General features: G+C 40.2%; 1 protein-coding gene across 3 annotated transcripts in view; it reads left to right on the top strand.

Annotated features, from left to right (window-relative positions):
• The window catches only part of Oseg4 (intraflagellar transport protein Oseg4), a 64,725-nt gene that overhangs the window by 27,894 nt on the left and 21,547 nt on the right, over positions 1-15,284 (top strand). For all 3 annotated transcript variants that reach the window (XM_069835679.1, XM_069835590.1, XM_069835501.1), the window contains exons 8-14: positions 2,259-2,477; positions 4,552-4,693; positions 4,772-4,900; positions 8,010-8,101; positions 8,193-8,374; positions 12,510-12,804; positions 13,624-13,802. In XM_069835679.1, coding sequence (XP_069691780.1) covers positions 2,259-2,477; positions 4,552-4,693; positions 4,772-4,900; positions 8,010-8,101; positions 8,193-8,374; positions 12,510-12,804; positions 13,624-13,802 — 1,238 coding nt within the window. The remainder of the gene's footprint in view (positions 1-2,258; positions 2,478-4,551; positions 4,694-4,771; positions 4,901-8,009; positions 8,102-8,192; positions 8,375-12,509; positions 12,805-13,623; positions 13,803-15,284) is intronic.

The following is a 15,284-nucleotide window of genomic DNA, read 5'->3' as shown; positions in this document are numbered from 1 at the left end:
AGAGTCCGAATAGCAATACTTAATTGAATCTTCGTTGCGTGGTTTGCGTCGACTGCTGTAAATTCTATAAATTTTTTCTCTTATATTCCAATTAAATTATTAACGGGAAAAAAAATAATTAATATAAAAATCATAAATTGAAAATGAGAGGTGAAACTTAAAGAATTTGGCGGTATTTTAGTCTTTTTAGAGGAATCTGTCCCTTAATCGATAGTCCGTGTTGAACCTTACCAAGATTAATATATGTATACTGCCGTTATGAAAATCTTTTTAGGTGTGAATTGTGTCCCATAAACAACTACATTGTATCAGGCTTCTGTTGTATAGAGTTTTTTCATTAATATCAGTAATAAAATTTTTCTGGACAAATACAACTGCTGCTGTTGTTTTCCATTAGTTTGAAATGTGTGGCTTCAGATTATTCACCTACTGGAGCCTACTTCATAAAATTTTAAGTACAAATGAACACAGTTGTAGACATCTTGTTTTATAGACAGAAAGTCTAGAGTTATTAAATTTCACCCCAAGTCCTAAAAAGTTGTTGTTGTTGTTTTCTAATGGCAGGCATTTGTCAATAAAGTCATTTGACCTCTTGCACTCCAATATTTTTCAAAGATATTATCATGGCCAGCCACTGAAGCACAGATTTTGAGGTGTTCCGAATCCATTTCTTGGTTTGAGTTGCACAATAGGCAGTTAGGGGACTGATATATTCCAATTCTATGCAGGTGTTCGGCGAAACAATCATGGCCTGTTGCCAATCTAAATGCAGCTACAGACGATTTTCGTGGTAAATCGGGAATTAACTGTGGATTTTGATGCAGAGAGTTCCATTTTTTCCCTTGAGGTTGTGTTATCAAATTTTGTTTGTTGAAGTCTAAGTATGTAGATTTAATAAATCTTTTCAGAGAGTAATATGTAGATTTAGTAACAGGTCTGTAAGTAGCAGTGCTGCCCTTCTTTGCTAAAGCATCCGCATTCTCGTTTTCCAGGATTCCACAATGGAATGGTATCCATTGGAATACAATTCTTTTATTGAGTGTTATTAATTGAGAGAGCATTTTATTTATTTCTGCTATTTGAGATGAAGGTGTGTGTCTAGAGACTATTGATAGAATAGCTGCTTTGGAGTCTGACAATATAACTGCATTTTTAAATTTATTGATGTGGGAGAGAAGATTCCTGAGACTTTCACTTATTGCAGTGATTTCTCCATCAAAACTTGTTGTTCCATATCCAAGAGATCTATAAAGTGAGAAGAGACAGCACGTAATACCTGCACCAGCATCTTGTTCTCTGGAGATCAAGGATCCTTCAGTGTATAAATGAAGCCAGTTTTGTGGAGGGTACCTAATACTAATTGTCTCTAAAGACAATTGTTTCATTATTTCAGTGTTTACTTCTGATTTCAGTATTTCTTGTGTTAAATTTAGATTATACTCTATATTTAATAGTGTTAAAGGGTTGATTTAATTTGTAAGTTTTCTTTTAAATTCGGGACGTTGATTTTCTGTTTTAATTCTTGAACCATGGATATGAAACTTTTTTGAGTTTTTAATCTACGGAGAGGACTGTATGAATGTCAATTGTTTCCTGGTAATCTGATAAGTTTTTCATATTGAATCAGTACTTTTTCTTCGACTATCATTTTGATGCTGTTAATATTAGTGAGGAATCTCATAGAATCTATTGGAGTTGTTTTGATTCCACCAGTAATGAGCCTGAGAGCTTGGTTTTGAACACGTCCTAAAAAGTAAGGTGGTTTATGAAGAGAGACGGATAGTAATTTCATGAGGCAGCAAATTTCTGAAAAAATTATAATTCTAAATAAAACCGAAACGTTAAAAAAAAATCTTACATGCAACTTTTAGTGCAGTGTTCCTACTCTTTTTTTAATTTCCAGTACTCTTGTCATTTGTTAAAAATCGCGAGGTATCCTTGTATTTTCCCCCCAGAAGTGAGAAAGAGAACAAACTATAAATGGAAAGGGTAATATTATCTAGTCCTAGGATTTTAGGGCAAAATCCTGTTTTGTTTCTGAAGCATTAATGCGAAAACTTGTCCATGTTTTATGAAAAATCATGAAATTTGATAGAATTGTACGTATCCTAAAACTCCTATTTGTATCGTTAACGTCTGTTTTATAGTTATAGTGCCTAAAGTGGCTCTTTTCATATACAGTTTCCAACTTTGCAGAGAAATCAAATTGAACGTTACTATGTCTAAGTTTTGAATGAAAGTGATGTGTTGGCCCACAGCACTTGAGAACTCTCAAGATCCCAGGTCGGGAAGTGACTAGCTGCGTATGGGAAGGTGGCTCGTTGCGCGTGGCCCTTGCCGTGGACTCGTACATCTACTTTGCCAACATCCGTCCAGACTACCGCTGGAGCTATCTGGAGCATACAGTTGTGTACTGCTACAACCGTCCAGACCGACCCGGCACTGTGGTTACCTTCTGGGACACCAAGAACAACGAGGTCAGTGACATTCCCCTCTTTCTTGTTCTTTTTGATATGAGAACATATTATGCAACAGCCATGTGGTAAATTTTTAAGATCTGCAACGAAAAATACAATAGAAATCTGTTATGGAAGACAAGTGTTGCGGACTGCACAGACAACATCTACCATGGAGACTAGAAATGCGAGGTTCAACACATACAGGTATCTACAATTCCGAAGACATTAACCGAATCAAATCCCTCTCCTCTAGTGTGCTGTGGATTGAACTTTGGTGTAGCTCAGTGGTTAGAGCGCTTGATATGTAGAACCAAGGACCTGGGTTCAATCCCCAGCACCAGAGCAGATTTTTCTCCTCTAATAACCTTGCTACCATAACAGATATATTCTATACTTACTTACTTACTTACAAATGGCTTTTAAGGAACCCGAAGGTTCATTGCCGCCCTCACATAAGCCCGCCAGCAGTCCCTATCCTGTGCAAGACTAATCCAGTCTCTATCATCATACCCCACCTTCCTCAAATCCATTTTAATATTATCCTCCCATCTACTTCTCGGCCTCCCTAAAGGTCTTTTTCCCTCCGGTCTCCCAACTAACACTCTATATGCATTTCTGGATTCGCCCATACGTGCTACATGCCTGCCCATCTCAAACGTCTGGATTTAATGTTCCTAATTATGTCAGGTGAAGAATACAATGCGTGCAGTTCTGTGTTGTGTAACTTTCTCCATTCTCCTGTAACTTCATCCCGCTTAGCCCCAAATATTTTCCTAAGCACCTTATTCTCAAACACCCTGAACCTATGTTCCTCTCTCAGAGTGAGAGTCCAAGTTTCACAACCATACAGAACAACCGGTAATATAACTGTTTTATAAATTCTAACTTTCAGATTTTTGGACAGCAGACTGGATGATAAGAGCTTCTCAACCGAATAATAACACGCATTTCCCATATTTATTCTGCGTTTAATTTCCTCCCGAGTGTCATTTATATTTGTTACTGTTGCTCCAAGATATTTGAATTTTTCCACCTCTTCGAAGGATAAATCTCCAATTTTTATATTTCCATTTCGTACAATATTCTGGTCACGAGACATAATCATATACTTTGTCTTTTCGGGATTTACTTCCAAACCGATCGCTCTACTTGCTTCAAGTAAAATTTCCGTGTTTTCCCTAATCGTTTGTGTATTTTCTCCTAACATATTCACGTCATCCGCATAGACAAGAAGCTGATGTAACCCGTTCAATTCCAAACCCTGCCTGTTATCCTGAACTTTCCTAATGGCATATTCTAGCGCAAAGTTAAAAAGTAAAGGTGATAGTGCATCTCCTTGCTTTAGCCCACAGTGAATTGGAAAAGCATCAGATAGAAACTGGCCTATACGGACTCTGCTGTAAGTTTCACTAAGACACATTTTAATTAATCGAACTAGTTTCTTGGGAATACCAAATTCAATAAGAATATCATATAATACTTCCCTCTTAACCGAGTCATATGCCTTTTTGAAATCTATGAGTAACTGATGCACTGTACCCTTATACTCCCATTTTTTTTCCATTATCTGTCGAATACAAAAAATCTGATCAATAGTCGATCTATTACGCCTAAAACCACACTGATGTTCCCCAATAATTTTATCTACGTACAGAGTTAATCTTCTCAAAAGAATATTGGAGAAAATTTTGTACGACATCAACAAAAGTGATATTCCTCGAAAGTTACCACAGTTGGTTTTGTCCCCCTTTGTAATGATTAAGATTAAAAAATATTTTAAACTTAATATACTGGTATATCTTACAGACTACTGTAATGCCAACATACCGGTATTTTTGTCGAAAATATGTGTCCTCTTTTTTATAGAAAGTGTCCCCTTTTCTTATGATGGGTGTATGGTAATGTATGGTAACCCTACACATACATCTTTTTCTTTTTTCACTCTTCTGGTATGTAATCCTGTTGCTTTTACTTTTATTTTTGTTGCAATATCTTTAATATTTAATATCAGATTTTCTCAATCGAAACTAGAAAGAAAAGAAGCTGTCTCCTCTTACTTTCAGTGTCAAAGTTACGATGTTGCTGTTTACAGTGTTACAACAAGTCCGTGAAGTCGCTGCTCGGGGTGGCATCTGCTGGTGAACACTGTGTGCTGGCAACAAGAGCAGAGGATGGAGGCACCGGTGGCCAGTACGGGCTCATCCTGTGCAACGCCATCAGCACCCCTGTCGACAGTGAGTAGCAGTGCCGCCTAGTTAGATGAGTCGTGTTGTTTTAGGATCTAGCCCAGAGCTCTCTGTTGTGTGTTGCAGCCAAGTACATGGACATCGAGCCTCTATGGATTGCAATGAACTCATCCCACGTGTTTGCTGCATCGCGAGACAACTTCTTGCTGTGGCACTATAGAACGCCCAAGGCTCGTTCAACTCTGATTATGACAGGTAGGTGATTTGGTCCTCATGCAACATCGACCTGAAGTGAATGGGTTATTTATGAAAGGGCCTAAGTCGCTAATTTTGTGAAAATGGGTTTGTAATGTAATACTGCTCTTTGGGTGTAGGTACATCGATTTAGATATGAAGAGGACTAAGTTTCACACTCTATAATGCTCAGTAGAATTTATGATACAAGTTTTATTTCAGCCTTAATTTCAAAATTTCGGCCAATAAGCAGTTTTTCTTAAACTGCTAACAATTTAGTATTCAAGACTTAGGCCCGTTCATAAATAACCCATTCAAGTATTACTTTGAGTTTGGAGTTAATTATTTAATTGTCGTAAGTAATACCACACTTGTCGGTAATTTCACAAGCGTGGAGTGAAGTAAAGTGTGAGGAAAATTATCTCAAAAGATGAATCCACGATAGATATTTGCCAAGACTATTTCGTGAATGCGTCCCGCGCCATGGCGTCGTTGTCTAAGGCATCCTGCCTAGGACTTGTGTTACGGAATGCGCGCTGGTTCGAGTCCTCATGGGGAGAAGAAATTTTCTCATGAAATTTCGGCCAGTGTATGGGACCGGTGCCCACCCAGCATCGTGATGCACTTGGGGAGCTACGATAGGTAGCAAACTCTGGTTGCGAATACCAGCTATAACGGCTGGGGGGATCATCGTGCTAACCACACGATACCGCCATTCTGGTTGGATGATCGTCCACCTCTGCTTCGGCATGTGGGCGTGAGGCCAGCAGCCGGCTGATCAGTCTAGGCCCTTCACGGGTGGTAGCGCCACGGATTATTTATTTATTATTTCGTGAATGGAATATTCAAGAAAGAGTATTGTTGTTGTTTAGTCAGCTGTCCGGAAACAGGTTCGAACCTTATAAATGACACCATTAAGGCATAGCTCATGAGGCAACTAAATCAGAAGGTAATGAAGTAGGGTAGCCAGTTCCTTCCCCTCCATTGCATAATTGCCAACTAGCTACATATTACACTAATCAGACTTCAGATGTCTACAAACAATTGTTCTTCCTCTGACACATATAGTCAAGTGAGATGTACATGTCAACTTGAAGCACAATCAGAGGTGTTAAAGATTATTAATAAAATAAAAATAATAGCGTATTTTTATTCAGTTTAAAATTACCAGCATTTCGAACTTTGTACATTGTAACAGCCTTCTATATGCTGAACTACAGTTGAAGTCCTCACTCTTATTCACAATTCAGTACTTTTTGCCATCTAGTGTTAAGAATCTCAACTACAGGTGAATAAGAGCGGAATTATACGAAGTGCCTATTGAATTTTATTAAACTGATTGTGATCTATTGTACAATATAAATGCAATTATCACTACAATGACACAATAATTCTTGCAGATAACACAGAAACAACTTCGGAAACGTAATTAACAGAGTCGCAGTTTCACTTCACTTCCACTAGATGGACTCAGAATTTCAGCAGACCATATGGTACAGGTGTAGCAGGGATGCCAATATCGGCAAACGAAATGAAACTGTGAGGAATGTTACAACAGGTGTGCTAAATGTTAGGAATGTTACAAGAGGTGTGTAGCACGTTAGGTTAGGTTAGGTGTGTAAGATAATATGAATGGTTACTACAGTTGGCGACACTGCAATCATTCTCCCACTCCACCTCAAATAACGTCACAACGACAGAATATGGCCACCTTCTTTCTTCAAGTACGACGATTTTCCTATATAAGTAAGGAGCCTATTTAGGGCGGGTTGGATGGGACCACAGCTCTCCCAGTGATCACATCCAGTTTCTACTACTCCACACTACAAAACTAAGGTATTTTCAGTGTTTGTTTTTAATGTCCAATACTGGCAGTACATTCATAAAACTTCACCGAAAGTACAATTATGGAATTGGCACCCTTTAAAAGTAAAAGTATTTCATGAGGAGGATGTTGGTTGGTTTTTTCGTACTTTGTTTATAGTGAGGTTATGATATGATGTTCCTTGTTAATTTGTACATAGGTTTTCAGTGAGGATGAGCTGTCACTGCCTTCTAAATATTCCCGTACTAACCACGAATAATTGCGAATCCATTGCGACAATATGCAGACAATTGCGAATCAGTTGCAACAATATTACAATGATAGAGGACCATGATTGGTTGAAACTGAACTAATTCTTATATGGGATTGGTCACTTATTGCATGAGCGAAATATGTTGTTGTTGTTTTCTAATGCCAGGCGTTTGACAATAAAGTCATTTGACCTCTTGCACTCCAATATTTTTCAAAGATATCACGACCAGCCACTGAAGCACAGATGTTAAATGGCAAGTTGTAGCCGATTTAAGTGAACACCATATTTTAACGTTTTGGTGGCTACTTCATTCACACACAACCCCCAGAATGTCTGGAGGACCACACCTGCTGTTGGTCGACGGGTCCATTGGACCTAGTTGGGAGATCTTGTTGATCACCAACTTTCCCTCCTTAAGCCACTGGAGGACGATTTTAGTGCCATAGCAGGTCAGCACTAGGAACAGAAAGTAGAAAGAGGAGGAAGGAAAGTGAAATGAACCCCTAGGCCTCGAATGCTCTAATGCCGTTGGGGTCGAAGAAAGTAAGAGTTCAGTCAGAGGACTGGATAGGAAAGGGTAAAGAGGGAATTAGGTATTGGATAGAGGAAAATTATACCAAATGCAGTCAATAACTCATCAAGCTGACCAGTGCTAATTGATGAGTAGCCCCTCCCTTTAGTTCAGCTCGTAAAATTATGCTTACTAACAGCTGCACTACGGGAAGGCAGGGATGGGACGTTGGGTATTTGTCCAGGTTGGTTCCTTAAAGCCTTCAATGGGAAGGATTAATGGCTCTCCCCCCTGTATCCGACAGATACCCTTTTGCAGCGAAATATTAGTTATAATGTAACAGTACCCTTTCAAACTTCATCTTCAGGGTATTGCAAGGTTCGCCTATTCAGTGTCTCTGTTCAGTTGTCAAAGTTATCCGGGCATAATGGACCAACAAAATGAATTGGCTAATGCAGTTGCATTTTAAACCATGTTTTTTACCCTTCAAAATAAAGACATGATGAGAGTTGATCTTTCATCAACAATATAATATTTACAGGCTCACGACAGCGTAAGGAGAGACTGTATCATATTGACGACACTCCGTCTGGAGTTGCAGAAGTGATACAAGACCTTGACAGGTCGTACGAGGTGAGTGGCATAAGCTGTATTCTTCAGTTTAGCAACATGATTCTTTTACTACCACGGTAATGCAAATATCTGGTTTTCTGATCGCAAACAGCCAACAACCAACATGCAGGCAACAGCTGACCCGATTTGCTGCCTGGCCGCATCAGAGAAGACTTTGATTATCGGCCGAGAATCTGGCTCACTGCAGCGATACTCCCTGCCACAGGTGGCGCTCACCAACCGCTACACCTTGAACTGCCGCCCGTACAAACTTGCCATCAACTGCAACACCACGTGAGTGCAACATGCCAGGTTAAGACTGTTTCCTGTGTTCTCTGCTGCTCTCTTTCTCTCCTTTCCTTTCTCTCTGTTCCTCTATTTCTCTCCTTTCCTCCCTTTTCCTCTCTTCCTCTCCTTTTCTCTCTCTTCCTCTCCTTTTCTCTCTTCCTCTCCTTTCCTCTCTTTCTCTCCTTTCCTCTCTTCCTCTCCTTTCCTCTCTTCCTCTCCATTTCTCTCTTCTCTCCTTTCCCCTCTTTCTCCTTTCCTGTCTTTCTCTCCTTTCCTCTCTTTCTTTCCTTTCCTCTCTTTCTTTCCTTTCCTCTCCTTTCCTCTCTTCCTCTCCATTTCTCTCTTCTCACCTTTCCCCTCTTTCTCCTTTCCTCTCTTTCTCTCATTTCCTCTCTTTCTTTCCTTTCCTCTCTTCCGCTCCTTTCCTCTCTTTCTCTCCTTTCCTCTCTTCCTCTCATTTCCTCTCTTTCTCTCCTTTCCTCTCTTCCTCTCCTTTCCTCTCTTCCTCTACTTTCCTCTCTTCCTCTCCTTTCCTCTCTTTCTCTCCTTTCCTCTCTTCCTCTCCTTTCCTCTCTTTCTCTCCATTTCTCTCTTCTCTCCTTTCCCCTCTTTCTCCTTTCATCTTTTTCTCTCCTTTCCTCTCTTTCTTTCCTTTTCTCTCTTTCTCTCCTTTCCTCTCTTCCTCTCCTTTCCTCTCTTCCTCTCCATTTCTCTCTTCTCTCCTTTCCCCTCTTTCTCCTTTCCTCTCTTTCTCTCCTTTCCTCTCTTTCTCTCCTTTCCTCTCTTTCTCTCCTTTCCTCTCTTCCTCTCCTTTCCTCTCTTCATCTCCATTTCTCTCTTCTCTCCTTTCCCCTCTTTCTCCTTTCCTCTCTTTCTCTCCTTTCCTCTCTTTCTCTCCTTTTCCCTCTTTCTCTCCTTTCCTCTCTTTCTCTCCTTTCCTCTCTTTCCATTTCTCTCTTCTCTCCTTTCCCCCTCTTTCTCTCCTTTCCTCTCTTTCTCTCCTTTCCTCTCTTTCTCTCCATTTCTCTCTTCTCTCCTTTCCTCTCTTTCTCTCCTTTCCTCTCTTTCTCTCCTTTTCCCTCTTTCTCTCCTTTCCTCTCTTTCTCTGCATTTCTCTCTTCTCCCCTTTCTTCTCTTTCTCTCCTTTCCTCTCCATTTCTCTCTTCTCTCCTTTCCTATCTTTCTCGCCTTTCCTCTCTTTCTCTCCTTTCTTCTCTTTCTCTCCTTTCCTCTCTTTCTCTCCTTTCCTCTCTTTGTCTCCATTTCTCTCTTCTCTCCTTTCCTCTCTTTCTCTTCTCTCATCTCTTTCTCTCCTTTCCTCTCTTTATCTCCTTTCCTCTCTTTCTCTCCTTTCCTATCTTTCTCGCCTTTCCTCTCTTTCTCTCCTTTCTTCTCTTTCTCTCCTTTCCTCTCTTTCTCTCCTTTCCTCTCTTTGTCTCCATTTCTCTCTTCTCTCCTTTCCTCTCTTTCTCTTCTCTCATCTCTTTCTCTCCTTTCCTCTCTTTATCTCCTTTCCTCTCTTTCTCTCCTTTCCTCTTCCTCTCCTTTTCCCTCTTTCTCTTCTCTCCTCTCTTTCTCTCCTTTCCTCTCTTTCTCTCCATTTCTCTCTTCTCTCCTTTCCTCTCTTTCTCTCTTTCTCTCCTTTCCTCTCTTTCCTTTCCTCTCTTTCTCTCCTTTTCCCTTTTTCTCTCCTTTTCCCTTTTTCTCTCCTTTCCCCTCTTTCTCTCCTTTCCTCTCTTTCTCTCCTTTCCTCTCTTTCTCTCCTTTTCTCTCTTTCTCTCCTTTCCTTTCTTTCTCTCCTTTCCTCTCTTTCTCTCCTTTCCTCTCTTTCTCTCCTTTCCTCTCTTTCTCTCCTTTCCTCTCTTTCTCTCCTTTCCTCTCTTTCTCTCCTTTCCTCTCTCTCTCTCCTCTCCTCTCCTCTCTTTCTCTCCTTTCCTTTCTTTCTCTCTTTCTTTTATTATGTAATTGAATCCTTGACTATAAGGAGGGCATGAGTAAAGGTGCCACTGTTACGGATTTTCCATATTAATTATTATCCATTTCCCCCCAACTATTACGGCATTATAGCCAAGGGGAAAATTATTACGAAATAGCAAAATTGTCAAGAGAAACAATAATATTATATTTCTTCCAAAAAGAGGAGAAAAAACATGTAAAGAAATCTTCAATTGAGGATGAATTTCTTAAGCATACAGAAGTTGTAGATATTTCACACAAAAAAAAATGTTTCATATGCATCTCTTGATCTGGAAGAGAAAAAGGAATTGGCTGAGTCACTGGATAAGAATAAATTGCATACTGCAGGATGTTCTAGAAGTAATGGTAAACGAGAAAAAAGTTTGGTGTAGAAGAAAATATCAGATGATAGACAACATTAAAATATATGGATTGTATGCGGAGATTAAAGGTAGGTGCTCATTTACAGGAACAGATTCGTTCATTGCATTCGGATTTTTATTCTTTTCGCTATTTTAAATTAAGCATCACTCACTGAGCTGTATCTCCTCTACCCACATGACTGGATTCCATTCAGAATTCTGGCCGGAGAATACTAAATGGATTTCCGTATGGGCCAAGATCAAAATACAGATAGTCATAACAAATTTTTAGATTGCAAGACCTCCAGTCTTATAATATTGAAGGCTTAAATGAAATGGATGACATGAAGTTTATTTTGTTCTTCCTTCTATCAAAACACAATTAAAAATACATCCCCCTGAGAGCTATTTATTTTATTTCCAGGGTTAGTCCAGAACACTGCAAGCAATTAATGTTCTTGCCCTATCAGTAAATAACACATTTGATGATCAATTCGAAAATGCGGACAAGGGAGCAATACAATAAAAAAAATCGAAATGCATTGAACGATACAGTTCCAGTTAGTGAGTGCTTACCTTAAGGTACGGTCACACGTCGCTACTTTTGCTGCGCAACTTTTATACTGCAGCTGCAAAAGTTGCGTGTCATGTTCACACATAAGCCAAAAGTAGCGCGCTGCACACTACTTTTCGTGCTGCTCAACCCGAGTGCTGCAAAAGTTGCAACTAGAGGTCTGTTCACACACAAGGCGCTACTTTTGCAGCTGCAGTCATGCTGCAGATTTCCATCTCCGTGTTGACTTCTCAATATACATTTTGTGGTTATGTTCGCATTATTAAGAAACTCATGCGAAAGCTTACTTATCTATTATTTGCTTTTCTGACCTAACTAGTATTCAGAAATTGGCATTATTTTTACTATAAAACTTTTAAAAACGCCTATATACTTAAATGATAACCAACAGCACATTCACGTAATCAATGTTGGCAACCCTCCTGTTTGAAACTACGCTACAAAAAATTTGGTAAGTGAATTATATCGTCAGCAAATATGCTCAGACTGTGTTGTGTATTTAATAACTGTTACAAATAATTTATTTTCATCGCATCTAACATTAAAATACATCCAAACAATAAAAGTATCATTGGCACATTTGGTCGCAACCACAGCAAAAGTTTCAACAAAACCGATATCAAAAATGCTGCGGCTGCAACCCTGAGAACCCTGTTCACACGTCGCTACTTTTAAGCTGCGCGCAGCATGGAAAAGTAGTGGGCAGCAGGTTCGGCAGCCGCTACTTTTCGGGTTGCACCGTTGTTCACACGTCGCAGTACGAGAGTTGCGCAGTTTTTTGTACTGCATCGCTGCAAAAGTAGCGACGTGTGACCATACCTTCAGGAGGAAGGCAGAAAAGAGGAAAATTGGATGCCGGGTTTGCAGTGAAAGACCTGCCTTTGGCAGGAAACTATGAATGAATGATGGTGTGTGGATTATCATGATACACTTTACTTTTCAAATATACCCACAGGAAATAGTTGGTTGCCGTCAAATCAGGGGATCTTGGCTGCCATTTGATGGCTCCAAATTGTGAAATGCATACAGGAAACAAAGTCTGCAGACAAGTCCATATTACCTTCCATTACAATGACAGGAGAAATTGCATAACTTGAATTCACATATACTACAATACTTCCTTTCCCACACAAAAACTGTAGAAACAGCTGTGTTCTTGAAACCGTGACATTCCATTGCTGCACCCGGTATTTCAGTTTCTCTTTAATTTGTTTTTCATCTGAGTTTTCTTACCAACTTGCTTTCCCAGGCGCCTGTCAATCATCGATGTGACTGGTGTGCTGACATTCCTGGACCTGGAGTCCCTGTCCCTGAGCATGACCAGTACTTTGGCTGGGTCGGGAGACACATTGGACATCTCCCTCATGGCCAACAACAACAGCAGGGAACTATCCAAGTTCGAGCGGAAGGACGTCTGGGCTATGAAGTGGGCGTCAGACAACCCTGAGCTGCTGGCCATCATGGAGAAGACACGGATGTACGTGTTGCGAGGACTGGAGCCCGAAGAACCCATCCTCAGCTCGGGGTACATCTGCTCCTTTCAGGTAACTCCAGCCGCATCATACGCTTCAAATATATTTTGTGCGAGATCGTGCGTATTTGTTTGGTTTCCGCACAAAACCAATCCGCGGAAAGTCTAAAATTCCACATTCAGTATTCCCAACCTAACACACATAACAATTTCCCTCTTCTTACCGCTTAAGTGACATATTGATTTTACTGCTTTAGGCTTTTAACATATTATTTTTAGAGACATTCAATATAGTAATAATTATAAATTGGAAACTTACCACTGCAATTTCACCTAAATTGCACTGTTAATTATTGTTTTTAAATATTTGCAAAAATTAAGTAAACTCTACAACTCCACTAAAGTTACTGCATTCGTGATGCAAGTAACATTAAGGAAGCCGTGAAAAAATCAACAAGATTCCAGACTCATCATAGACTGGGGGAAAAAAAAGACAGACGTATATCACGGCCTGCTGGAGTATAGTAAACACAGAAAACATTTTAAAGCAACAATGTTGAAGATAGATATTTTTGTTTTGCAAATTTGCTGTCATTGAACAGAAACCAAGATGGAGATTTCATTGCAACTAATTAGAAATTCCTCTTTCAGGTATGTAATAAACGATCTTCGCACAAAATAAAGTACGATACATGAGCGGTATGTTTTCTTTCAATTCTCGGAAACTAAAAAAGCTCAACTGCAATTCACTTTTTCAAACTTTTAGTCGAACATGAAAACTTCAACATACCACTCTTGTAACGCATATTACTATTTCAGGTCTTGGAGGCAAATGTTCTTGACCGATATGAGTCTACAGAGTGTCTCTAGCTGCACGCATCCTGTGTTACAGGACCTTGAGATTAGAGCTGTCCTGTTGGACGAGATTATGCAGAACCCAGAACGCCCCACTGCAGAGCACTTGCTGGACTTGGAGGTGAAGTCTCTGAGAGACACGCGTGACCTTCTGGACAAGGTGGGCATCACAGAGGCCACCAGCTTCATAGAGGAGAACCCACATCCGAGGCTCTGGTGAGTTATGTAGAATACCAGTAGAACTTCGTGGAAGCTTCGGTCTTCTCGGCATTTTTTTTTTCATTCATTTGTATTCTGGAAACATACTCTGCACTTCTTTATTTTCATTTCTTTTATACCTTCAATGAGTCTGTGGTAGCGGTCTGCCTCCAAACTAGCTGGCCCGGGTTCGATTCCCGGCAGGGTGAGAAATTTTCATGTAAAATTTTTACCTCGGGACTAGGAGAGATGATGGTGCACAATTTCTAATCACTAGATTGTGCACCCCAATATGCCTGGAGTAAATCCCAAATCTCTCCACAGTGCATATGGAGAGGAGGCATAATATGTCACTGTTGATAGTGATTCGTCCGTCGAACGGGGATGTTAAGCCTGGCGGCCCCTTAGTGCTATTCGAAAGGAGTAGGCTATGTACCGGCACCAGGTTTCCCCTTCTCCCTTCCTCATTATCATCATTATCATCACTCATTCCATACACTATACTTACACGAACACTTATACATACACTCATCCTAGTACACGATGTAACTCTTCACAGATACACATCATGTACAATACCCTCATAAACTCAAGCTTCGTGACTGTATATACTAGACTGTGCTATTACCACTCCCATCAACACTAAATAATCCAGTGTTTGATACAGCTGACTAGAATCAACGGCAATTGGGAAGGCGGTTGTCTGCTAGTGTTTGCGTCGAAAGAGCCAGACAGCCAGCAAGGCAGTATACAACATTGCCACATCGTACTTCACATGTGCGCGCAATACAAATAGCTCAGGAGAGAATTTAAATTCCCAAAAGATAATAATGACCTTAGCCATTGATTACTGTAAGCATGACACCAAACAAATCCTCTTTTTTTCACTAACAATATTCTTTGCACGGTTCTCAATCCCACACCACATGCTTCTGCAGTTGTTTCTTGAGCATTGGCAACATTGCAGCCAGCATCGTGATGGCCGACAGCATTCTGTTCGTCAACGTTTTTAAAATAATTGTACACCTTAAACACTATTTCCCGTGCCTGCCTGTGTAGTCCCTGGCGTTTTACAGTCTCTCCTTCCATTTATTTATCTTACACATACACAGTATATGTTTATTTTACTTATTCAGTGTATTGAAATACTCACAAATGAACAAATGAACTCGGGAAGCACTTGATACAGACTGATTCCGATTGGTTCTACTGTACAAGCTTGTGACGACTTACTTACTTACTTTTAAGGAACCCTGAGGTTCATTGCCGCCCTCACATAAGCCCGCCATCGGTCCCTATCCTGAGCAAGATTAATCCATTCTCTATCATCATATCTCACATCCCTCAAATCCATTTTAATATTATCTTCCCATCTACGTCTCGGCCTCCCTAAAGATCTTTTTCCCTCCGGCCTCCCAATTAACACTCTATATTCATTTCTGGATTCGCCCATACGTGCTACATGCCCTGCCCATCTCAAACGTCTGGATTTAATGTTCC

The sequence above is a fragment of the Periplaneta americana genome, chromosome 1, assembly GCF_040183065.1.
Source record: "Periplaneta americana isolate PAMFEO1 chromosome 1, P.americana_PAMFEO1_priV1, whole genome shotgun sequence".
Taxonomy (NCBI): Eukaryota; Metazoa; Arthropoda; class Insecta; order Blattodea; family Blattidae; genus Periplaneta; species Periplaneta americana.
Note: the sequence above shows the minus strand (reverse complement) of the source record. Positions and strands in the feature narration are given on the sequence as shown.